This window comes from Octodon degus, unplaced genomic scaffold (genome assembly GCF_000260255.1).
Source record: "Octodon degus isolate 3935 unplaced genomic scaffold, OctDeg1.0 scaffold00050, whole genome shotgun sequence".
Lineage (NCBI taxonomy): Eukaryota > Metazoa > Chordata > Mammalia > Rodentia > Octodontidae > Octodon > Octodon degus.
This window is the reverse complement of record NW_004524626.1, coordinates 9,568,295-9,590,795: the sequence shown is the minus strand read 5'-3', so window position 1 is coordinate 9,590,795 and position 22,501 is coordinate 9,568,295. Positions and strand designations below refer to the sequence as shown.

Below are 22,501 nucleotides of genomic sequence, written 5' to 3'. Positions count from 1 at the left end.
CCCCCCCCCCCCCCCAGGGCGTCCACACTCCTCTGCCCCACTGGATGGAGTCCTGGGCTACACCACACTGACTGGTCTCCAGGGTCTCCTCCAGATTCCATTGGCCTACTGGGGCAGCAGGTCCCCCAGGAGGTGTGCCCTCACCAAATAAATAGTCAATCTCGTTTAGCCAATAACATTTCAGAGTCGTTGGCCGAGTCGGCGGCCGCCTACACCAAGGCTACAGCGCGCAAGTGTCTGCTGGAGAAGGTGGAGGTCATCACCGGCGAGGAGGCGGAGAGCAATGTGCTGCAGGTGAGGCCCTGCGCTGCCCCTTGGCCCGCCACGCAGGCTGGCCCCTGGGAGGTGTGCCTGGTGCGCTGCTTCTGCAGTGGCCGCGTGTCGCAGCCAGGGCCCGCAGAGCCCTCCTGTCACCCAGAGTGAGCAGCTGCATCGCTTCTGCTTGAGTGTCCCACAGCCATCGTGAGGGGAAGCCGTGAGGAGCCAGCACTGGCCCTCCGCTCCCACGGCCCTGCTGTCCCTCACTCCGCGGAGATGTGGGTGCTTGGGGCGCCACGAGCACTGCTTTTCCCAGTCTGGCTTCTTTGTTTTTTTTTTTTTTTAATTTTATTTATTTATTTTTGCGTGTGTGTGTGTGTGTGGCCAGCTCAGCCCACCAGGGGGCGGGGCTGGCTGGCATGTGGTGCTGGGGATTGAACCGCGGTCCATTGTTTTTGCTAAACTTGTTCTAAGTAGGTGCTTTAGACCACTGAGCCATCTCACCAGCCCCTGGCTTCTTTGTTTTGACTTTCAGAGGAGGTTTTTTGTTTTTGCTATATTGGTTTGTTTTGAGACAGGGTCTTGCTATGCAGTTCAGGCTGGCCTTGAGCTCACTGTGTAGCTCAGGTTGGCCTCAAACTCACAGCGACCTTCCTGGCCTGACAGCTGGGCTTACAGGCATGCACCGACACACCCAGCATATTTGGGTTTTTGTTGTTGTTTTCAATAAGGTTTCAGTACATAGCCCAGACTAGCTTTCCATTTCTACCCCTGCCTCAGCCTCCCAAGTGCCAGGATTACAGCGGTGCACCATCACACTCTGCTTGTTGGCTAGCTTTCTCTCTATGGTGTTGGGAAGCACTGACACAGGAGAAAGTACACCTTTTTCCCAGGGTCACACAGTCCATTGTGTTTTTTTTTTGTTGTTGTTGTTGCATATTTAATAACTTGCTTGAAGGGTGATGCACATGTTGTGTGGTTCACTTGAAAGTGAACAGTTCTGGAGGTTTAGTGTATTTATAGACTGGGCACAGCTTTCACCATAGTCTAATACAGGATATGGGTTCCTTAAAAAGAAGTCCTGTCCCCATGAGCAGTCATCTGTATCTGTCCCCTGCCCTGCACTCCTGAGTCCACTTCTGTCTCTGGAGTTGCCTGTCCTGAGCAGTTCCTGTCTGTAGAGCCCACACTGTGTATCTGGCTGCGTCTGGCTGATAAGCATGTACCCTCAAGGTCCCTCTGTGCTATGGTGAATGTCACAGCCTTGCCTCTGTCTTGCCTGAGTGGTGTCCTAACGTAGGGATAGACCTTACTATGTGTCCTGCCTTGGCTGATACTTGGCCTACCATGGTTTTGGGGCCATCATGAAAGACACTTCTGTGGCTGATGTGCTTGTGTTGGTGTAGACATGTGGTATCCTTCCCCTGGGTTGATCCTGGGCCTTGTAGAAACCCCAAGTTTCACACCTTGAGGCTGCAAAGCTATGTGTGCCGTGCTGACCTCATGATGTCCCTCAGCAGCACGGAGCATCTCCCCTTCACGTGCCCTGACCTGTCTCTTTGGTCGTAGCCATCGCCCATGGGTACAAGTGGCATCTTGTCAGGGTTTTATCTGTTTCTGAATTGACTCTTTGCAGTGCTGCTTTTAAAATACATTGACCATGCCAGGTGTCACAGTGGTGCATGCCTGTAATCCCAGCTCTCAGGAGGCTAAGGCAGGAGGATCACCGCAAGTTTGAGGCCAGCCTGTAGTACATATCGAGACCTTGTCTCAAAAAAAAAAAAAAAAAAAAAAATCAAAAAATACACCGGCCAATCGGGCCGGGGATGTAGCTCAGCAGTGCAGCACTGCCTGGCAGGTATGAGGCTTTGAGTTTGAGTCACAGTACCAAAATATACACGGCTCATGGCTTACCAGAGCCCTGGGCTATAGTTTGCCAGCCCTGGGAGCCCAGGTGGGTAGATGGAGATGTGGGGCACAGTCCCCAGTAGTGGCTCACCTGCTGCGTGTGTTCTAGATCCAGTGTAAGCTGTTTGTCTTCGACAAGACCTCACAGTCATGGGTAGAGCGAGGCCGGGGACTACTCAGACTCAACGACATGGCATCAACTGAGGATGGGACACTACAGTCCCGGCTAGGTGAGCTGCCCTGCAGGGCCCCAGGGCTGGCTGGGTTGTGCAGAGAACAGATGGGAGGTGTGATGTGAACTAGAGCGCTAGCCCCATTCCCCACTCTGCAACAGCCATGCTTGCGACAGCCTCAGTGTAGAAGGCCCTTGGCGGCGGCGTTCTCACACTTGTAGCTGCAGTGGGAGTGGCAGTTTCACGGGAGAAAGGAAAGAGGGTGGCGCACTTCATGAAGGTCCCCATGAGGAGACAAGCTGCTGCAGTGATGGCCCTGTCGCCCTCCTGCCTGCGCCTCCTGTCCCAGGACCTTTTTTAAGGAAGTGGAGCTCTGCTACTGGTACTCCAGAGCATCTGCCAGTGCTTAGGTTTTCCGTTAAAACAGCAGTTGTCAGCCAGGGATGGTGACACTCACCTGTAACCCCAGCACTCACGAGGCTGAAGCAGGAGGATCACTGTAAGTTCAAGATTAGCCTGGGCTACAAAGTGAGCTCAAGGGCAGCATGAACTGCATAGTGAGACTCTGTCTCAAAGAGACAGAAAAAAAGTTATTTGTCTCTGAAAATTTCTACATTAATATCTATTAACAGTTAATGTGTTTACCTTTTTCTTTTCTGACATTTAGGTTGTCCCTTATTTTTTACTTATTTATACTACTATGAATAACAAGATTGGGGCCACCTTATGTACTTGGCACAGGGGCTCACCATGCAGCCCAGACTCGTGATCCTCCTGTCTTCAGCCTCCCCAGCACTGGGATTACAGGCGTGTGTCACCACAGCTGGCCTTGGGGGCCAGCTTGGTGCGCCGGGGGGCAGAGCTGGCACAGCATGTGGGATCGAGCCCTAGTTCCTGCACTTGGTTAAGCAGGTGCTTATTGAGGCCGTCTTTATATGTGAGACTTATTCCAGAAGTAGCCGTGTTACAAGCGTGAGTGCACACACACATGTGGAGAGCAGCCCAGGTGCGGGAGCCCGCATCCCCTTAGAAGCCTTTTCCACACTTCACCTCAGAAACATGCCTGGGTCTGCGTAGAGATGAAGACACACTCGGCCCCAGGCTGTCCACTGCTTCCCTTAGCCCTGTGAGCATCACGCATTTTTTTCCTTCCTACCCTTGCAAATATTCAAACCCTTTGAGCCTTTTGTGGTGACAGAGGTGTCCCAGCTGTCACCCATGTGTCCAGCCTACTGCAAGTGTCCTCCCCACCCTCCCTAGGTGTCACTAGGCTCCTGTCCCTTCATCCCTCAGCCTCTGAGGCAAACATTTGGACCAGGAATATGGGCATGGAAGGACCCGCTCATTGGGCCCTAAAGGAGTGACAACCCCTAACCCCGTCCAGGCCCCTTCTGGATGAGACAGCCCGGCCAGCAGGGAACAGCTCTCAGCCACACCCACGGGGTGGGCATGGGCGGGCACGTGGGCATCACACCCCAGGGGGCAAGGCTGTCCCTGTCCCTTGGGCAGCCCTGCTGTGTCTGTCTTGACAGCAGCTCTACTGCCAGGGGGTGGGGGCCACATGCTGGCCTGTGCCTAGGGTCAGTCAGCAGAGCAGGCCTGTGTGTGTGTCATCTGCAGGAACTCTGTCCTGGCACCTACTTGGTGGGCAGCTGGTCAGGGCTTTGAGGCAGGCAGGCCCCACCTTCTGCTGCCTGAGGCTGTCCAGATAGGGGGCAACAGGGCAGACCCAGCTGAGTAGTTTTCCTGGTTGCAGTGATGCGGACCCAGGGGAGCCTGCGGCTAATCCTCAACACCAAGCTGTGGGCCCAGATGCAGATTGACAAGGCCAGTGAGAAGAGCATCCGCATCACGGCCATGGACACTGAGGACCAGGGCGTGAAGGTCTTCCTAATCTCGGTGAGCCCAGTGCCCATGCAGTGGACCCAAAGGGAGGCCACGCTGTGTGTGCCATGAGCTACATGGGGCTCCTTGGCATGTGGGGCTTTGCTGTGCCCAGCCTCAAGCTTAGGTGCATTTAGCTGGCAGAGCAGGAGATGGGGGAGGATAGGCAGGGTCTGTCACCAGAGGATGTCGGCTAGGCTGTGGGAAGAAGGCAGGCACGAGGCCCTTGGTGCTTTGTCCCCACAAGACCCCTAGTAGGCTGGAGCAGTTGTAGGAAGGGGCCTCCAAGGAAAGCTTGGCGCCCCAACCTACAGATGAGCTCAGTCGCCCTCCAGGTGGAACCAGATCAGATAGGAAGGGGCCCCTCACTGTTGATCCACACCATAGGGCCCCTCAGAGGTCCCTACCCTGGGAGGAGTCTGTTTCCCCTCCTTGCTTGCTTCTTTCTCCAACTCAGAGAAGCAGGCATTGACTATGGTTGCTGGTGCATTCAAGGAAGACAGCCTTGTGTGTGGTCACACCTCCTCCCAAGTCACATGGAGGGGTGACAGTCATACCCAACACAGGCCTCTGCCTCCCTCCTCAAGCCGGGCCCACCTGTCCCAGCTCCCGGGATCCGCCCATCCTGCTAGGGGTGCTGGTGTCCCCTCCAGGGAAGTGAGCAGGCTGGCTGCAGTGGCAGGCAGAGTGGGCTCCTGCGCTGGCTTTCACAGCCCCTGTGCCCCCAGGCCAGCTCCAAGGACACTGGCCAGCTGTATGCAGCCCTGCACCACCGAATCCTGGCCCTGCGCAGCCGCGTGGAGCAGGAACAAGAGGCCCAGGCCCCTGTGCCTGAGCCCGGAGCCCCATCCAACGAGGAGGACAGCGATGATGACCTGCTGGCCCCCTCAGGAGCCCCCGGAGCCAGTGAGTAGCAGTCACTGCCCAAGGGCCCCGGGACAGCTGCGCATAGCACATTGGTGACCAAAATGTGTCCATTTCTCCCCACAGGTGCAGGTGAAGAGGGGGACAAGCAGGTGCCTGGGAGCACATAGCGGGCGGAAGTGCCACGCACAGAGGCTGCTGCTTTGGTGTCTGTGGCCGCCTACCCTCCTGCAGGCAGCGTCAGCTGGGGTGGAACCACAGCCTGGATCCCCACGCCCGTTCCAAAGCAGACTCGGGAGCTGCCTGGATGTGGCTTGGGACATGAGACCTCATCATATTGATGAGCAAAAACAAACGCTCCTCCCCACCCCAATCAAAATGGCACATTAAGACTTGTCACGGCTTCTAAGTGGGACTGGAGACCTCGTTTCTTCACCTGTGTGTCGAGCCTCTGGGCCTCCCCACCGCGTGCCCTCCCTCATGGGTCCCCACTGCACTCTGGGACTCCCTCTAGCGTCAATACTGGGCCCTGGACGCTGTTTACTACTCTCTTTGTTCCTGTTTCCCATCTTCTGACTTGGGGTTTATATTTTACAGATTTTTTTTTTTTTTAATGTCCAAAGGCTTTGGTTTTGGTTTCTTGGATTGTGATGCTCTAGTGTGCTGGGCAGGCACAGCCCTGGGCCACCACTCTGTCCACCCAGTTCCTCCAGGCTGAGTCGTGGGTGCTGAAGGCTTGGGCTGTCTTGGGCCTGGCCCTGGAGAGTGCTCCCGATGAAGATCACAGGACTTGGAAGGGCACCCAGGGGCCCTGCCAGCTCTTAAGTCACAGGATCCACCTGCTTCCTGCGTGTGTTGCTCTGACATTGACACCCCCAAACTGCTATGGGCCTGGGGCTACTATGAGAAGCAGAAAGACCTGCCCAGAGTGACAGGGCCCTGCCCCAAACAGCAGGACAATGGGCTCTCCCAGCATGCACGCATGGGAGTGGGCGCTAGCATCAGGCCCCGGGCCAGTGGAGAAGCTGAAGAGGAATGCCTCCTGACCAGGCCTCCTTGGGACGGCACAGGAAATGGCCCTGCCCCACCCTCTGGGAGCGAAGAAGGGGCCTTGTCTCCCAGCTGTTCTCCCCATACCCAGGGCCTGGATGTCTCTAGCAGCGACACTGGCATTGCCCACCCCCCAGCACACCTGGGCCTGGGAAGACACCAAAGGCTGCCCAGGAGATCCGGCCACACTTCTCTGCTTTCAGCCTTAGCCAACTAGTGACAAGTAAAACCAGACAATGCCCACGTGTTTTGGAACATTTATGTAAGATTGTCATATGAAATGTATTTGGGAACTACATTAAAACTTTTAACTAAAACCCTGGCCTCCTGCATGCCCCAGGGGCCTGAGGAAACCAAGACTGCCCAGGGCCATCTACACCTCCAGGGCTAGGGCATACCCCCATGAGCACCGCACCTGGCCAGGTGTCCCAGTGGATCTCCTCTGCCCAGACGTGCCCACCCACCTGACCTCCTGAGGAAGAGGTAGCTGGGAAAGGAGGGCAGTTTACTGTCCCTGGGTCCCTGAGCCTGTCCCACATTTGCTGGTGGCTCAGCCGCAGACCCACCCAGCTGGTTCTTCAGCCCTGCTGCCCACTGCCCAGCTCCACACAGTGTTCCCTCTGGGCTTCGCCTGGTGCCACCCAGCCAGGTGAGTGGGCTGGGGGGCTCCTGGGGATGCTGCTCAGAGTTGCCAGGCTCTGGTCACCATGGCCACGAACTCTTCATCTGTGTCCACGGAGGCGCTGAGCCCACAGTAGTAGTCCTGGAATTCTGCCAGGGTGACCTATGGGTACATGGGCTGTGAAGTGAGCTAGGTACCAGCGGCCTCTGGAGGAAGAGCCACTGCGTAGCCACTCACCTGCCCGTCCTTGTCATGGGCATCAAAGTTGTCGAGGAAGCGGCGTAGCACTTCCTCCTCTGTCCACTCCCCGCTGCGCACCTTGGGGTGGCTGCGGCCACTGTACACTCCACGGAGGTCATCCACAGTCACCACACCATCTCCACTGCGGTCCAGCTTGGCAAAGGCAGCTGCAATGATGGCCTGCCGGGCCTGAGACATGGGGGGCTGGGGACAGAAGCAGGGATGTCACCTCAGCAGGCACATCTCATCTCAGGGATAGGTTCCACCTCACTGACCAGGTCCCCACACACCCCAGTGACACCCGTACCCGCAATGCCCGTAAAAACTCCTCCAGGTCCAGTGTCCCACTGCCATCACGGTCCCAGAGCCTGCATACAGCCTCTGCCTCCACTGGCTCCAGTGCCAGCCCTAGCTCAGCTAGGCCTCGTTGCAGCTCCGCCGCATCTAGGGAGCTGCTCCCATCCTGGTCCAGATGACGGAAGAACCTGTGGGCAGGTGGACAGGCAGGCACACAATTGGATTGGGCTTGCAGACACAAGTCCCCAATGTGCAAGAAGGACCCCTCACCTGGCCAGGCCCTGAATGCCTGAAGGTCCTCGGGCCAGACACTGTGCCCGCAGCTTCTCCATGGTGGCCTCCACAGTGGCCATGCTGGGCCAGCTCAGGGTAGCTGAAGAATGAGTCACACAGAGGTCTCCCTTGGCCAGCCAGGCACGGAGCGTGTGTTGCCCAACCCCACAGGACCCCTGCCTGCTCAGCTGGCCTAAGTCTGTTACCTGGTCCTGCCAGCTCTGCCCCACGTAAGCTTTGCGTTTTGTTGTCAAGATGGTTGCCTAGGGAGGTGGCTCTGGAGACTGGGAGGGGCCCAGTTAACTCCCCCTGTGCTGAGAGAGACCTGTGTACTCCTCCCACCCACACAGCCCTGGGGTGGAGCCAGGTCCAGTAGGCTTTGTAGCCTAGGCGAAGGGGTGGTTACAGTGCTGCAGGGACAGCCACCTCCTGGAGACAGGGAGGCCTGTGCAGCTGCTGCGTGACCCAGGGCAGGTGCCTTTCCCTCTCTGTGCTTGGTGGGGCAGCCCAGAAGAGCTCCAGGCAGCTGGATCCTATTGCCCCCACAAGCCAAGCCCAGGCCCACACACAATGGGAGGGAAATTGTCAGATTCCATGAATGCCAAGCCAGGACCAGTCAGTTTCAAGACAGTAACATTACTGAGACAAAAGCTGTTTCTGGTAGATTTAAGAGCCAGTCACAGTATTCTTGTCATTACAGATCTTCTGCTGATTGCTTTCCAGCCCTCAAACGTCACTTGCTGCCAGGCTCAGTGAAGAAACAGCCCTGAACCCTGATGTAGCAGAGAGAAACCAAGGCCCGCATCACCGAAGGCCTTAGGCGGAAAGGCGGGGTATAGATGGTCTCCCAGGACGATGCGTGCAAGGCCTGTCTGGGAGAAGCCAGGGACACAGCCTTTGCAAATGTGTGGACTCCTGTCACATTCATTGTCAGAGGTTACCTTTGTATGCAAAGATCAGTCCAGAGATTATGAGAGCAGGCTCAATTCAATGGGGCCTGAGAAACACCAGTGACATTGCACTGCACGCATCACAGTGGCTCACGGTGACCCAAAGTTCTTGGAGCAGGCAGAGAAATCCTTCATCCTTTATTTTGGTTTCTTTGCAGTGCAGGGAGGGAACAGAAGGCCTCTGGGTGGCAGGCGAGGTGAGCACTTGCCCCAGAGGCAAGCAGGAAGTGGCACTGTGCTTTTACTTGTCTTTTTCTATGGAAAAATGTAAACTATGGCTATAAAGTGAGGCTCGTGGCAGAGCACTTCCCTACCATGTGTGGAGCTCTGATTTGATTCCCAGCATCACCAAGATGAAAAGAGTGAATAATATTAAAAAGTCACCACCTTTGTTGCTTCATTTGCACTACTGGGGATGAAACCCAGGGGCCTTCACACCAAGCTACTCCCCAGCCCTTTTGTGTATTTTTTGACCCAGGGTCTCACGAAGTTTCTGAGGCTGGACTCAGGCTAGTAATCTGCCCATCTCAGCCTCCATTGCTGGCATTACCACTGTGCACCTCCTGGCCAGACCCAGCTTTTAAAACTGAGGTGCTAGGCTGGGTGTGTGGCTCAGTGCTAAGTGCTTACCATGTGTAAAGGGCGGCATACCACACCCAGTTTGTAAAGAACAAATCAAAAACAAGTACAGCTGGGCATGGCACTCAGGAGGCTGGAGATCCCCAGTTCAATGCTGGGTTGTGCTACAAAGTGAGACTGTCTCAAAAAAAAAAAAAAAAAAAAAAAAAAAAGGGCTGGCCAGATAGCTCAGCAGACTAAGCACCTGCTTAGGCAGAGTGCAGCAGCCAGGTTCGATCCCCAGGGTGCCATGCCAGCCCTGCCCGTAGGGTGCACTGAGATAGCAACTGAGACTGGGCATGGTGGCATGTGCCTGTAATCCCAGTGCTTGGGAGGCTGAAAACAGGAGGATCACTACAGGTCCAATCTGTGTAGTGAGACCCTGTAGGCCCTGTACTAAATACATTAAAATTTTTTTTCAATAATTATGCCACACCCTGGTTCCGCCAAAAATAAAAATAAAAATAATTACACCACAAATCTGAAAGCAACCCAAATCCTCTAGACCTGGAGAATTATTTTGACCTCATTGGGCCTCAGTTTCCCCGGCTGTCAAGAGTGGTGGCTGCAACTACAAAGATGGTACACAACAGCATACATAGCCTGCCTGGCGCTGTCAACCTCATGTCTCCAGGGCTCAGCAGGGACCATAAACAACGCTGTCCATGCCCCAGGACAGAAGAACAAAGGACCCATGCCAAGAAAGTGTGGTTTATTCGCAAGCACAGACAGGCCCCAGCCAGCCTCCCCTCTGTTTCATGTGGAGGAGAAAATGGGACAGTTGTCGCTGCTCTAAGGGGTCACTGTTAGATGCCACTGGTGATGCCCGGTCCCGAGGGCTCGAGTGGCCACCACCCTTTCCGGCTGCAGGAGACACTGCCCCAGGCGGGTTGGGCCCCTGAACAGGCTGGGCATAGAGGCACAGGCATCTCTCTGTGCCTCACTTGATAAAAAGCAAAGCACCACCAATGTCTTGAGCCAGGAATGGCACCATATAAACAAGGAATTAAAAAATAGATTCTCTATAAAAACAGCTGCTTGCTACATGAAGACGGGCGCCCTGGAGGAAAGAGACCCCTGGCTTCTTTTGGGCCTACATCCTGTTCCTTCAGGGGCCCCCAGGGCATGTAAGGCACAGGTGAGAGGAAATAAGAGACAGAAATCTCTGCCTTGAAGGAGGTTATGTTCCAACGATGGGACAGTAAAAATTCCATAAAGAAAGTAAAGTAGATAGCGCTTCTCCGCCTTTTGGCTAAGATCAAGTAAAGAAAATAAAATGGGAGGGGTGGGGAAGAATTACATCAAGTAAAGTGCAGGCTGTCACCAGGAAAAGGTTAGGGGCTGCTTGCTTTTTCCTGAGCAGTCTGGTGGCCAGCTTCTCCTGCTGGCCTGATCTTTGGGGATTAAAGATTGCGGAGAATATTAGATTATTTAGATCTAGGATGGAAAGTGTATAACTAAAACAAAAAATGGCATGCGGCTTGAGGCTTCTTTTTTGGGTCTAGGATAAAAAAGAAAAAGCTTTTTCTTGTTTTCTTTTCTTTTCTTTTTTTAAAGAAAAAGCTTTAGCCCTGGGTTATGGGATAGCCTACCTTGAAGGAACAAGAATCAAAACAAGGACTGCATGGTGCTACATACACTCAGAGGCTGAGGCAGGAGGATCACTATGAGTTCAAGACCAGTCTGGGCTACAGGGTAATGTGAACTACACAACAAAACCCTGTCTCAATAAACAAAAAGACTTGCCAGAGTCCTGTAATCCCAGCACTCAGGAGGCTGAGGCAGGAGAATCATTGTGAGCTCAAGACCAGCCTAAACTGCATAGTGAGACTCTGTCTCATAAAGATTAAAAAAAAAAAAAAAAAATCAAAGCAAGAGGGATAAACAGGAGACAAGCTTGAATCCTGTGGAACTTGATGCCATCAGCCCTCACCAAATAAAGTTCTGATCAGATGCATCTGGTGCACAGAACCCTGCCCAGGGAGCAGTGAGGTATGCACAGCCTGGCTAAAGAAGGGGCCCAGGCTGGACTCAGAACAGGCAAAGCCAGCCAGGTCTCAAACCAGAATCCAGATTTGGCTTAGTACTGCCACCTTTTCAACAAAGGTAAGGGATTCAAAGTTTCGTTTTCTTTGTCACCTGTCTGAGCCAAACATCTGCATGTGGCCTGTTTGAAAAGTTGGCCCTTTTGCTCCTGCTGCTTGGCCAGGATCACGGCTCTGCCCAGGGTTGCCCCAGTGGATGGCAGCCACCAAGGCCCCATTGGCATCCGGTCTGCAGTCCATGCTCCAGGGCTCACACTGTGGTCCCAAACACCGCAGGCTGGAGGTGATCTTCCACCTCCTCTTCGTCATCCTCCACGGTGCTGTTGGTGAGGGGTGGGCCTGGCCCACCAGGAGACAGATGGCGTGGCACACTGTCCGGCAAGGGCCCTAGACGCTCAGCCTCAGCCAGGGTAGCCAGCAGTGCGGCCAAGGGTGGCCTCCGCTGACAAATGTCCTGCAGCAGCTTGGCTCGGGGCTGCAGCTGCCCAATGAGCTCATCTCTCTGGTGCACAGCAGCCTGCAGACTGTGGACAGCAGCCTCAGATGTCAGCAGTTGCTCCTGGAGAGCAGAGATCTCACTAGCAGGAAGACAAAACAGTGGTCACCACTTAGTGTACTAGGGGCCAGAAGGCTCTTCCCTGCTCCTGGCTTTCCCCGAGGCACCCATCACTGCAGAATAAAGTTCATGTTCCCACCGCTGCTTTAAGGCCACCCCTTGTTACAGGCTGCCTGTACCGCCCCCACATTTTTTTTTTTTTTCCGGAGTGGGGGATTGAACTTGTGCCCTTGTGCTCAACTGAGCTATCTTCCCAACCCCATCCACATTCCTATACAGAAGCCCTAACCTTCCCCTTCCCCCAGGAGATGGTATATGAAGAGGGAGCTTGTGGGAAGTAATCAACTGCAATAAGGGTAGTGTCCCCAGATGGGATCAGTGTCCTTTTTAAACAAAGCCTGGTGGGGAGGCTGAGACTGGAGGATTGCAAGTTAGAGGCCAGACTGAACAACTTAGTAAGACCGTGTCTCAAAATAAAAAGGGCTGTGGGTGTAGCTCATAGAACACATGCTAGTTAAGATACTTGCCAAACGTGTAAGGCCCTGGGTTCATTCCCTAGCAAAACAAGAGAAGGGGAAAGGGGAGGGAAAAAGAGAAGAGGGGAGAGAAAGGGGAGGGAAGGGGGAAAAAAAAAAACCTGGGCTGCAGCTCAGTGTAAAGGCCCTGGGTTCCATCCCTATTAAAAAAAAAAAAAAAAAAAAAAAGCCATCTGACCCAAATCAGAAAGAGATACAGTCCTAACTTGCTTTGCTGTGGCCTACTTAGAAATAAAAAAAAAAAAAAAAAAATTGGTGGGCCAGGCCTGGTGGTACACACGTCTATAATCCCAACACTCAGGAGACTGAGGCAGGAGGATCCTTGTGAGTTCTAGACCAGCCTGGGCTACAAGGTGAGCTCTAGGCAAGGCTGACCTGCATAGCAAGACCCTGCCTCAAAAAGACCAAAACATAAAAAATTGGTGGTATGATATCATCTTTCCCCGCTCGAGAACCTGCCATGCCTCCTAATACCTACGCTGTGGGGACCACTCAATACCAGCTAATTACTCGTTTTAAGTCAGAAATCCACACTTCGGTCCTTTCCTTCAACTTTACATATGCATGACTAATTAGCATTCGCGTGTGGTTTTGCCTTATACACGCGCGCAGCAGGCGCCTGCCCTTCCTCCCTTTCCAGTCTCGGCTCCGCCTTCTCCCACCTCCTGGACTGCACCTGGCCGCCCAGGCCTCACCGGTCCTTGGCGCGGCCCAGCTCGTCCAGGGCGGCGCGCAGCTGCTGGTCGTGGCGGGCCAGACGTTCGGCCTGGGCGCGCACTGTGCGCTCCGCCGCGTCCAGCCGAGCCTCCAGCTCCGCAGCGCGGCGGTGCACCGCCGCCAGGTGCGCGTTGGCCTCCCGGATCTGCAGGGCGGGCGGTGCGGACATGGCCCCCTCCGCGGTCTAGGCCCAGCCACGCCCCTGGGCCGCTCGGGACAGGCAAGGTCCCACCTCCGGGTTGGGTACGGGGCGCGAGGGCTCAGCCACATTGGTTGCAGTCCCTTCTACACCCCGCCCAAGGGCTGGGCTGTTCGCTCCTTGAAACTCCGCCCTAAACTCGGCCTAACTCCACGACTGGTCAGTATCTTGACAGACCACGCCCCCAGTTAGCCTTATATCCGGCAGCTAGTCCTGCACCGACTCTAGTAACAGGATTGGCCTTACAGAGAAACTGACACTAGGACTGGCCTGGACCTCTAGACCAAGCCTGACCACGCCCACTGAAACCTGCGGCTGTCCTCGTAGATCTACATCATCGGCTAAATTCCTATGAGGGTCAGTCCGAAGTCAAGCACCTTAGGCAAAGCTGCAGACCCCCGATTGGCCAAGTTCCTGTAAGATTCTGCCTTCGATTCTCACCATGCCCCTAAGCCAAGAGCCTACTTTGTCCGACTCTGGGCTTGGAGTTCGTCCGGCTAATATCCTAGCACTACGACTGGTCACTGAGCCATTAAAGCCTACCCCTGATTCTAGTCACACCCCAAAAATAGTAGCATGCGTTTCTAACTCAATTTTGGGAAAGGGCCAAAGCGTAAAATCACGCCCACCACATCCTTCCAGGTCCCGCCCCACGACGTTTCTCCCCTCCCCCAATCAACTAGAGTCTAGCTCGCGCCTTACCCTGCGCAGAAAGATAGGTCTGGTTGGCACCTGTGCGCCACCTTTGGTAATCAAATTATCCCTAACCTAAGCCTCCGAGCTGGGACTAGCGACACCTGTCCTCACTGATCGCGGCGAATCTCAGTTTCCCCTTCCAGGTATCAACCCAGGCAGGGGTGCACGAGTCTCCTTTCTCCAGGCCTTTCCTAGTGCCTGTGCGACCCGTGTCCTTTGTCTGTGGGCCTCAATAAAGTTGCGCGCTTGTTGTTGCCGGCCCGTCAGGCGGAGAGGCTGCGCACGCTGTCGCGGAAGTCTCGCGACAGTAGATGACGCGCTGCCCTTCGCAGTGAGGTACCTGCGGGGCCCGCCGTACGGGGTCCGGGTTGAGCCGCCATGGCAAAGAGGCTTCTCAGTCTATACACGGACATTCCGGACGGCACCGACTGCCACCGCAAGGCCTACGCTAGCACCACTATCGGCGGCACCGTCGGTGAGCGCCGGCCGGGTTTTGAGCGCCGAGGGCGCGGGGAGGTCGTCGGGTTCCTGGGGCCGGCACGGGCGGGTCACGGGGCGGAGAATGTCGCGAGGTCCCGCGTGGCCGTCATCGGCGTGTCTGGAAGGCCGGCCGCGGAGTCCCATGCGTGTGAGCCAGACGCCAGACCGCGGGAAGTCGAGCGTTGTGAGACAGGGCCAGCATCATGGTCCCCACGGGACCTTGCAATGGGGTGACCTTGCTATGGTGCCTTAGGGTCTAGACAGCTGAGAGTTTAGGGGTGCGAAGAGGTCCTTTTAGGGCCGAGCGGTGGTAGGTGGCCAGGGACATCTGAAGCTCTTACTTTGCCCACCAGAAGTGTCCTTGATTAGGTGACTCAGAATCTCCTAGGATACCCTGTGGAGAGGGGGTTGTAAAGGGACCCGCAGCTCTGGCATTCTCCTGCAGGGGAGACCCCAGGGTCTCCTCCTTTACAATCGCAGAGTATTTCACGGGCACGATCCCCTTTAATGCTCCATGGTGTGGGAAGTAAAAGGAACCTCTTGGGTTTTTGAGTTGTGTTTGATTTTGGTTTGTGGGGAGGGGTTTTTGTTTTTGTGGTCCTGGACATTGAACTGAGGGTCCTGGCACTGAGCTACATCATCAGCCCCCCCTTTTTTAAAAAATTTTTTCCCATAATTTTATTGATAAATAGTAATGAGACAGTTTCAAATCAAATTGGTAGGACAGTTTCAATAATTCACACATTGCATACATTCTTCCTAGTGGTTAATTGCTGTACAAGATGCGGACTTGATATACTATTTACAAACACCATTAGAACAAATCACTCTATTCATTAAGAGAATGTAACTATCCTAACCACTTTGAATACACAGATACAAAATGGACATTCATCTGTATCCCCTTTTTTTTGTTAAGTTACATTATTTGAATATTATAGGTGTGTAAACTCAGTAAAATGTTCTAAAAGAGTCCAGTAGCCCATAATAGTATTGGGTCTTCCGCTTGACTGGCAATGTCAGAAATTGTTGACCTGAGTCCCCTACAGCTCAACATAACAGCATGACTTTACTTCTTATATTTCGTTTTTATACTTTTCTGCTGGATGGTTAAGACCAAGGTGAGGCAGGACCTATGCAACAAGAGTTGTAGCTTTTGGGTGTGATAAGGTCAGTGAAATCCCCTCAGGATTTATCCTGAGATCCTGTACCTCAGATTGTAGATCCTTTGTCAGTGTCAACCATGTGGATGAGTCACGGCCATTGCTTGGCCAATGTGCTCTCTGTGAAAGCCTGAGAGAATGTTTTCTCTCCATGTGACTCTCCTTAGGCCCACTCTACATCATCGATCACTTTCCTCTTTGGCCCCATAATCTCCTTGATCAGAAAATTTGGGACACTACCGAGTTACATGACATTACAGTGCAGGTTCTCATATGTCCTGAGTCTTAATTGACCCTGGAAGGCTAGGGCCAAAATGTTGGCTTTCCTTGAAGCCCTCCCCCTTTTTATTTTTTGAGACAAGGTCTAACTAAGTCACTTAAGTTGCCCCAGCTGGGCACCAACTTGAGCTCCTTCTGCCTCAGCCTCCTGGAATGCTGCTGGGTTCCAGGTGTTGCCACCATACCCATTTGGAAAGGATGGGGTTAGCCACCTTATCTCCAGCTGTGAGGTTTGGCAGAAAGTGAATCTTCCCTGGGAGGCGACTGTTAGTGATTGCTAACCATTTTCTCCATTTTTACTAAGACTGGCATGATTACCTTCTCTTGGATGGGACTGAAAGGCAGAGGGAGGGTATATCAGCTGCCCGAGTCATGGGGACCCAGGCTTCTGACCTGTTCCTTGGGTCCTGGGGCCAGGACTGTCACCTCAGGGAACTGACATAGGGTCTTTGGGAGATAGGGCCGAGGACGAGTCCCAGAGTGATGGGGTTGTGTGGATCAGCTTAAATACTGAGTTTCTGGGAGAGTCTGGAGGGTGAGATGGGGCATCCCTTGGGTCTCTGGGGAGCACTTCGGGTGCCCTGGAAGGCTGGCTGGGTCTTGGGACCAGTGGAGGCCGGGGTGTCACTGTAGGAGAAGATATTCTGACACGGTTTCTTTCCCCCTAGTCCTGACTATTGGACTCCATGCAGTACCCCAGAGCTACACAACCTTGTCTCTTATTTTTTGAGATGCATTGCCAATAAGATGCCAGGACTGACCTGGACCTCACAGTCCTCTTGCCTCAGCCTGCTGAGTAGCAGTGACTACAGGCACACTCAGCTCTCTGGCAGGGCTTTTGTTTTGTTTTTGCTGTACCAGGGATCGAACTCGGGACTTCGTGCTTGCCAGGCAGGCACTTATGCTCTTCTGGAAGGTTCTTGAGGGACTCTGACGTTGGAAAATGCCTGGCAGAACTTTTCAGGGAGCCTTGATCACATTTCAGGGCAAATGGAGGCGGGAGTCACCTGAGAGGTATTTGGGGGTTTCAGTAGGGGAGCATTTTGTTGCGATGGTGAGGCTGGGCATGGAACCCAGGGCCTGCACATGCTAGGCGAGAGCTGCACCCAGCTCCAGGCCCTTGCGGGGCGGTGAGAGGTGAAGAGAGCCCTGCCTGACCCTTGGTGTTGTGATGAGCAAGAAAGCAAGGGCTGTTCAGGCAGGCTGCAGGGTGGGTGGAGAGGCTTAGGGGAAACTGAACCAGTGTTAGGGCAGTGCTGCCAAGTGAGGGGCCTTCTGGGGGTCGCTGCAGGGTCTTTCAGGGGCTGGGTAAAGGAAACCTTGCCAGAGAGGAATCACTGAGGAAGTCAGATTTAGGGTGATCTTCACCCCTCCCCCACCCTCCTCTTGGGAGAAGCACTCCCTTCAGGCCCCAGGAGCCTCTGGCTCCTGAGGAATCTGGACCCTGTGGTCACACAGTTCCTGTGGGTGGATCCTGGGCACCTTGGTAGCACACAGTGGATGTGCAGATGGATGGTCTGTCTTTGGGGCACAGTAACTTTATGCCCTGTGGGCCTCAGTCACTGTTTTTGTTTTGCTTTATTTTAGCAGAAGAGGAAATATTTATTGTACCTTGTGCTTGCCCGGCTATTGCACTTAATTGTAGAAAACTTTCACGTAACTCCTTTCTTAGAAAGAATCACAAGAGCCAGCTGTGGTGGCGCACACCTCTAGTCCCAGCACTCAGCAGGCTGAGGCAGGAGGATGGACGTGAGTTCAAGGCCAGCCTGGGCTACATAGCAAGACCCTGTCTCAAAGGAAAAAGTCATGAAGAGGGAATTGCCCACTTTATGAAAGTTGCAAATTAATAAAAACATGGTGTCGGCAAGTACCTTGCTATGTTCAGAGCTTGCTATAGCTTAGACATTAGCTTCTCAGTGTTCAGTCAGCTGCAGTGGCAGCTGTGTGTCTCGCTATATAGATCTCATCCTAGCCACTTGTTTTTCTTGCTTTTCCCACTGAAGAGACCATGAGATGTGGGACAGGCAGTGATCTAACATTAGGCATGTCCAGGACTTTCTCAAACTCGACGGAAAAGGAAAATACTTAAGCATTGGAGTATAAAGACACAGTTGCAGACTTTGAAATGACATTGGCAGCAGTCATGGTGAACTGGAGAAGCCAGGTGCTTGGGCTGCTTAGGCCAGAGAAATAAGGCTGTGGGCTATAAGAAGGGTTTGGCCTAAAACTGGCATCAGTTCTGGCCTTGGTGACTTTTGCGGGGTGGGCTCTCACTGTGTAGTTCAGGCTGTCCTTGAACTCACGAGGTAGCCCAGGCCGGCTTCAAACTCAGAGATCCTCCTGTCTCAGCCTTCAGAATGCTGAGATAATAGATGTGCGCCACAGCACCAGGTATCGGTAGCAGGTTTTTTGTTTTTTGTGTTTGAGACAAATGTTAATGAAGTCTTAAAAGTATTCTTCCCTTTTAAAACCTGAAATTGGGTAACACAATCACTCACAGGCTAAAATACTGTATGATACACACATACATATTTTTCCTGCCACATGTTGGTTACAGAACATCCCTATTTTTTTCACTTTCAACTTTTTATTTTATTGGTACATTTTAAATATACATAATGATAACATTTATCATAGGAAGTTTGTACCTGTACGTAATATATCTTGCTTCTTTTTTTCCCCTTTTTTCCTCTCCTTAGAACCCTTTTCCCCTATTTATGAAAGCTTTGTTTTCCATTTTTTCCTCTGTTCCTTTTTTTGTCCCTTCTTTCCCTCTTATCCATCCCTATTTTATTTATTTTTATGTATGTAGGACAGGATCTACAGGGTCTCACTACATGGACTGGCCTTGCAGTGATTCTCCTGGTCTCAGCCTCCCAAGCACTGGGATTACAGGTGCACTCCACCACGTGCAATCTCAGTGGCCATCTCAGCACATCCTGGGGGCAGGGCCCGCATGGCATGCTGGGGATTGCACCCTGGCTGCTGCGTTCTGCCTAAGCAGGTGCTTTAGTCTGCTGAGCTATCTGGCGGGCCCTACCATGCCTATTTTAGAAACACCTTAACTGATGACGTGTGGTGACACATGCCTGTGATCCCTGCTCTCTGGGAAGCTGAGTCAGAAGGATCAGCATTTTATTAAATGGGCAACTCTGAGACTTTTCTCAAAAAAAGGGTTGAGGTATCACTCAGTGTGAAGACCCTGGGTTCTGTGCCTTTTACTGAAAGAGAAAATCAAAACAAAACCTACCTCATCCGGGTGCAAATGCTAATCACCACTTGTCAGCACTATGGGCTGACTCAGAAGCTATGAGACACCAAGAAGCCCTTAGGCCTCAGGTGAGCTGTGACCACAGGGGCTGCCAGTGCAGAAACCAGAGCTAATTTCAAAGCAGCAGCCTCAGGATGCAGAAAATGACATCAACAGTGATTACCTATGACCAAGTGCAGGGGTGAGTGGTGAGGGTTTGCCCTGTCTGGGGTTGTGGAATTCTCGGGGCTGCTGTGGGCAGTGGGGGCTGCCAAGTGGTCTGAGGCAGCAGGGCCCTTGGGGAGGGCATTGCCCCCCAGAATGGTTCCTGGGGATAGGGTAGGGGCTGTCTTTGACCTCCCGAGGGGAATCAGAGTCTTGGGGGACTGAGCCACTTGCATTCCTGTCTGGTGTGCTCCATGGCCTGACGGTCCCTCGGCCAGAATTGCTAGCCTGGGATGGGGTCAGTAAGGTTCACCCCAGGGCTCACTCCAAATCTGGAAGGGGGAAAGAGCTACCAGACCCCATGGCTAGTCCCACCTGCAATGGGAACCCACTGGGTCCTGCATGGGACTGAATGTCCCTCTCATTAAAAACTGAACCAGGCACACGTGACACAAGCCTGTGATCCCATCACTCGTGAGCCTGGCAGGAGGGGCCTAAGTTTGAATCCCATCTGGGCAATTTAGCAAAACCCAAGTCTTAAGATGGGCTGGGGTGGGCTAGGGCTATAGCACATTGGTAGTGCACCATTAGCTTGGAGCCCCAGTAACAGGAAGAAAAGAGAAATAAATGTTCTAGCCAAGGTGCCCGTAGACCTCAACCTGCACCCAGCACCATCCACCCCTTAACAGCCAAGTGGGACCCTGAATTTGAAGAGATAGCATCCACAGCTCGGTCCAAGTGTGATGGTGCATTCTCATAATCCCAGCATTCTGGGAGGCTGAGGCAGGATTTCAAGTTCAGTCTCAGCCTAGACAACTTCTGAAGTACAGCTGTGTGCAGAGTCCTTGGGTCCATTCTCCAGAAGTGCAGAAAAGAACCCCAGCTGTTTGCATTCAGATCTTGTCTTACATCCTGGGCCTCATGTCCTCCTCCGCGCACCGCAGCTGCCCTGATGAACTGCCCACGCTGGGTGTGCAGAGGGCCCTAGTGGGCACTCATTCAGAACATGGGCTCCTGGCTGGAGGTGCAGGGTCACCTCAGCAAGGGGGGTCCCAAGGACGAGGAGTGCCGGAACCCTGGCAGCTCTGTGTTGCTGAGGTGTACATCCCTGATGGGTCCCCACAACAACTGGCTTGCCTCAGGAAGCCCGCAGCATGAGGAAGGAACCCGTGGCAGGCAGCTCAGTGTCTGCTGTGCAGGGCCCTGTGTGTAAGGGGCCAGCGTCAAGCAGTGTGGCAGGAGAAATGGCAGAGAGGACAAGCCAGCTGGGGTGGTGAGGCCAGGGCCATATGGGTGACAGCCTGGCCAGCTAGGTGCCAGGGAAGTGACTGGGAGAGCCACTGGCACCAGGGGAGGGGCTGCAGGGGCATCAGGGACCTGCAGGCACTTGTGTTCTGGCCTTGAAGAATGGGAAGACCTGAGCTCAGGTCTGGGAACTGAAGACCTGGGTTCAAGTCCAGCCCTGCAGCTTGTAGCAGTGGGACTCAACACAGCTTTGGAGAGCCTGAAGCTGGGGCCTGAGCAGCTATTGGCCTCTTGTCTTGCAGGCCTAGTCTCCTCCACCTACAGCCTCGTACACAGGCCCCCAAGCTCTGTCTTCGAAGGAGTGGCCAGGGCTGGACGGTACACATTCACTGCAGGTGAGTGGGGGGAGGGGGGAGTTTTGGGGGTGGATGGGGGGCGGGCCGGCAGAGGTTCCAGGCTCTGCCTGGGTCCTGCCATTTGTCCTAGTCCTAGGAGCATGTGCTATGGCTGCCACTTCTCCCTCATCCCTGCCATCATCCACAGTTAGATACTATGGGCTTGATGTCACCAAGGACAGGCACCAGGCAGGGTCCCAGCAGCCATGGGGGCAGGGGCGGTGCTGCTCAGATGCACAGTGCCCAGGAGCCTTCCCCAGCTTAGTGCCCCTCCATGTGCCACAGCCGCCATCGGGGCCGTGTTTGGCCTGACCTCCTGCATTAGTGCCCAAGTCCGAGAGAAGCCTGATGACCCCCTGAACTACTTCCTTGGAGGCTGCGCAGGGGGCCTGACGCTGGGAGCACGCAGTAAGTGCCCACCTGCCCACTACCTCGGCCCCATGGGGTGCATCACAGGGAAGGAGACGCTGCCTCAGCACAGCACATGGGGATGTACCCCTTGTCTGTCCTGTCCCAGGGCCTTTGCCTGCACTGTGTCCAGGCTTGGAGTGCTGCTCCCCCATCTTGTCCACCCTGCCTTATAGGAGGATATTGGCCACGGAGAAACTGTCCCCTACCCTCTGGCCTTGAGGGCAGAGAAGTGCTGGTCCCTGCAAGGCTGCCTGTATCCCAGTGCCCCAGAGTATGCAGGGTCCAGAGCTCCACCCTGAACCTGTGCTGGCCGCACAGATGTGGGAACTGGGGGTCACCCAGGAGCAGGTGGCTTTCTCTGCAGACAGCAGACCCTGGTACCCCATGCCCCGTCCCCTGGAGGTAGTCTGATTCAGGGTGGGATGCACCAGCCCAGGCAGCAGGGGAGAGCCCGAGATGCTACAGTGGCTTTTCTGGGGCTGGAGCCAGGCGGGCTAGACTCCTGCTTCAGAGGCCCAGGCACAGCCTTCCTGGTATGCCTCAGTTTCCCTGTCTGTCAAGCCCACGGGCAATTGAGCAGTTTACCCTTCCCTGAAGCACAAGTCTGGCCAACTGAAGTCCAGGGGTAGGGCTCGCCCCCACCCCACTGCTCACCCCCACCAAGTGCCTGACACCCCCCTCCTGTTCACAGTGCACAACTACGGGATTGCTGCTGGCGGCTGCGTGTACATGGGCGCAGTGGCCGCCCTTGTCAAGATGGGCCAGCTGGAGGGATGGGAGGTGTTTGCAAGCCCCAAGGTGTAGCCCTGCTGCCTCCCGGAACCAAGACCAACCTGGAAATAAACTGTGCGTGTGCGTGAGACAGCGTCCCAGAGTGCCCTGTGTCTGTGCGACTGAGAGTGCGCCATGCTGGTCGGGCCACAGGCCAGCAGGCAAGGAAGACAGGCTCGGGCGGGGCCGAGATAAGATGCACACACCCAGGGAGGTGAGGCTCCTCGGGGCTGCCCTGGCTGCAGTCTGTTCTGGCAAGGTCAAGGGCACAAGCAGCCTGGCCCTGCACTGCTAGTGGCATCAGCCAGACCGGAGCAGCCTTGGCTGAGTGCACCCAGTCCCTGTGCTATGGCCTGTTCCCGAGGCAAGCAGGGGCCTGCCGGGGGCCACCAACAAGTGGAAACCTAGCCTCACCGCCCACGGCCCTTGTCATCTCAGCCAACACTGCCGCAGGTC

At 54.3% G+C, this 22,501-nt stretch overlaps 4 protein-coding genes across 9 annotated transcripts in view; 2 read left to right on the top strand and 2 right to left on the bottom strand.

Annotated features, from left to right (window-relative positions):
* The window catches only part of Ranbp3 (RAN binding protein 3), a 54,798-nt gene extending 48,895 nt beyond the window's left edge, over nt 1-5,903 (top strand). For 4 of the 5 annotated variants that reach the window (XM_023716962.1, XM_023716959.1, XM_023716958.1 and 1 more), the window contains 5 exons: nt 170-294; nt 2,276-2,396; nt 4,096-4,238; nt 4,952-5,129; nt 5,214-5,903. In XM_023716962.1, the coding sequence (XP_023572730.1) occupies nt 170-294; nt 2,276-2,396; nt 4,096-4,238; nt 4,952-5,129; nt 5,214-5,257 (611 nt within the window). In that variant the 3' untranslated portion in view covers nt 5,258-5,903. The remainder of the gene's footprint in view (nt 1-169; nt 295-2,275; nt 2,397-4,095; nt 4,239-4,951; nt 5,130-5,213) is intronic. The other variant, XM_023716960.1, reaches the window with a different exon arrangement.
* Nucleotides 5,904-6,381: 478 nt separating this feature from the next.
* Nucleotides 6,382-7,856, bottom strand: Caps (calcyphosine). 2 transcript variants are annotated; one of them, XM_023716963.1, is made up of 5 exons: nt 7,761-7,856; nt 7,567-7,672; nt 7,307-7,484; nt 6,997-7,203; nt 6,382-6,921 (listed from the first exon to the last, which is right to left on the bottom strand). In XM_023716963.1, the coding sequence occupies exons 2-5, from the start codon at nt 7,647-7,649 to the stop codon at nt 6,820-6,822; spliced, it is 570 nt and encodes a 189-aa protein (XP_023572731.1). In that variant the 5' UTR covers nt 7,650-7,672; nt 7,761-7,856; the 3' UTR covers nt 6,382-6,819. The 2 variants fall into 2 exon arrangements, with proteins under 2 accessions (XP_023572731.1, XP_004632843.1); XM_004632786.2 differs by lacking the exon at nt 7,761-7,856 and having other exon boundaries at nt 7,567-7,754.
* A 3,090-nt stretch (nt 7,857-10,946) lies between these two features.
* Nucleotides 10,947-13,165, bottom strand: Vmac (vimentin type intermediate filament associated coiled-coil protein). The gene is made up of 2 exons (XM_004632785.2): nt 12,970-13,165; nt 10,947-11,760 (listed from the first exon to the last, which is right to left on the bottom strand). Exons 1-2 carry the CDS (start codon nt 13,158-13,160, stop codon nt 11,433-11,435), a joined length of 519 nt encoding a protein of 172 aa, XP_004632842.1. The 5' UTR covers nt 13,161-13,165; the 3' UTR covers nt 10,947-11,432.
* Nucleotides 13,166-14,172: 1,007 nt separating this feature from the next.
* Ndufa11 (NADH:ubiquinone oxidoreductase subunit A11) lies at nt 14,173-22,134 on the top strand. Its single transcript, XM_004632784.2, has 4 exons — nt 14,173-14,361; nt 20,771-20,863; nt 21,149-21,271; nt 21,966-22,134. The coding sequence occupies exons 1-4, from the start codon at nt 14,265-14,267 to the stop codon at nt 22,076-22,078; spliced, it is 426 nt and encodes a 141-aa protein (XP_004632841.1). The 5' UTR covers nt 14,173-14,264; the 3' UTR covers nt 22,079-22,134.
* The last annotated feature ends 367 nt before the right edge of the window (nt 22,135-22,501 follow it).

What these genes read in the sequence shown, in the direction of transcription:
- Caps (XM_023716963.1), bottom strand. Translation starts at nt 7,649, where the DNA reads ATGGCCACTGTGGAGGCCACCATGGAGAAGCTGCGGGCACAGTGTCTG. An exon ending in AGTTTTTACGGGCATTGCGG is followed by an intron (nt 7,204 to 7,306) that starts GTACGGGTGTCA and finishes TTCTGTCCCCAG; the next exon opens with CCCCCCATGTCTCAGGCCCG. An exon ending in CCCATGACAAGGACGGGCAG is followed by an intron (nt 6,922 to 6,996) that starts GTGAGTGGCTAC and finishes ATGTACCCATAG; the next exon opens with GTCACCCTGGCAGAATTCCA.
- Vmac (XM_004632785.2), bottom strand. Translation starts at nt 13,160, where the DNA reads ATGTCCGCACCGCCCGCCCTGCAGATCCGGGAGGCCAACGCGCACCTG. An exon ending in CTGGGCCGCGCCAAGGACCG is followed by an intron (nt 11,761 to 12,969) that starts GTGAGGCCTGGG and finishes TCTTCCTGCTAG; the next exon opens with TGAGATCTCTGCTCTCCAGG.
- Ndufa11 (XM_004632784.2), top strand. Translation starts at nt 14,265, where the DNA reads ATGGCAAAGAGGCTTCTCAGTCTATACACGGACATTCCGGACGGCACC. An exon ending in CACTATCGGCGGCACCGTCG is followed by an intron (nt 14,362 to 20,770) that starts GTGAGCGCCGGC and finishes CTTGTCTTGCAG; the next exon opens with GCCTAGTCTCCTCCACCTAC. An exon ending in ACGGTACACATTCACTGCAG is followed by an intron (nt 20,864 to 21,148) that starts GTGAGTGGGGGG and finishes CATGTGCCACAG; the next exon opens with CCGCCATCGGGGCCGTGTTT.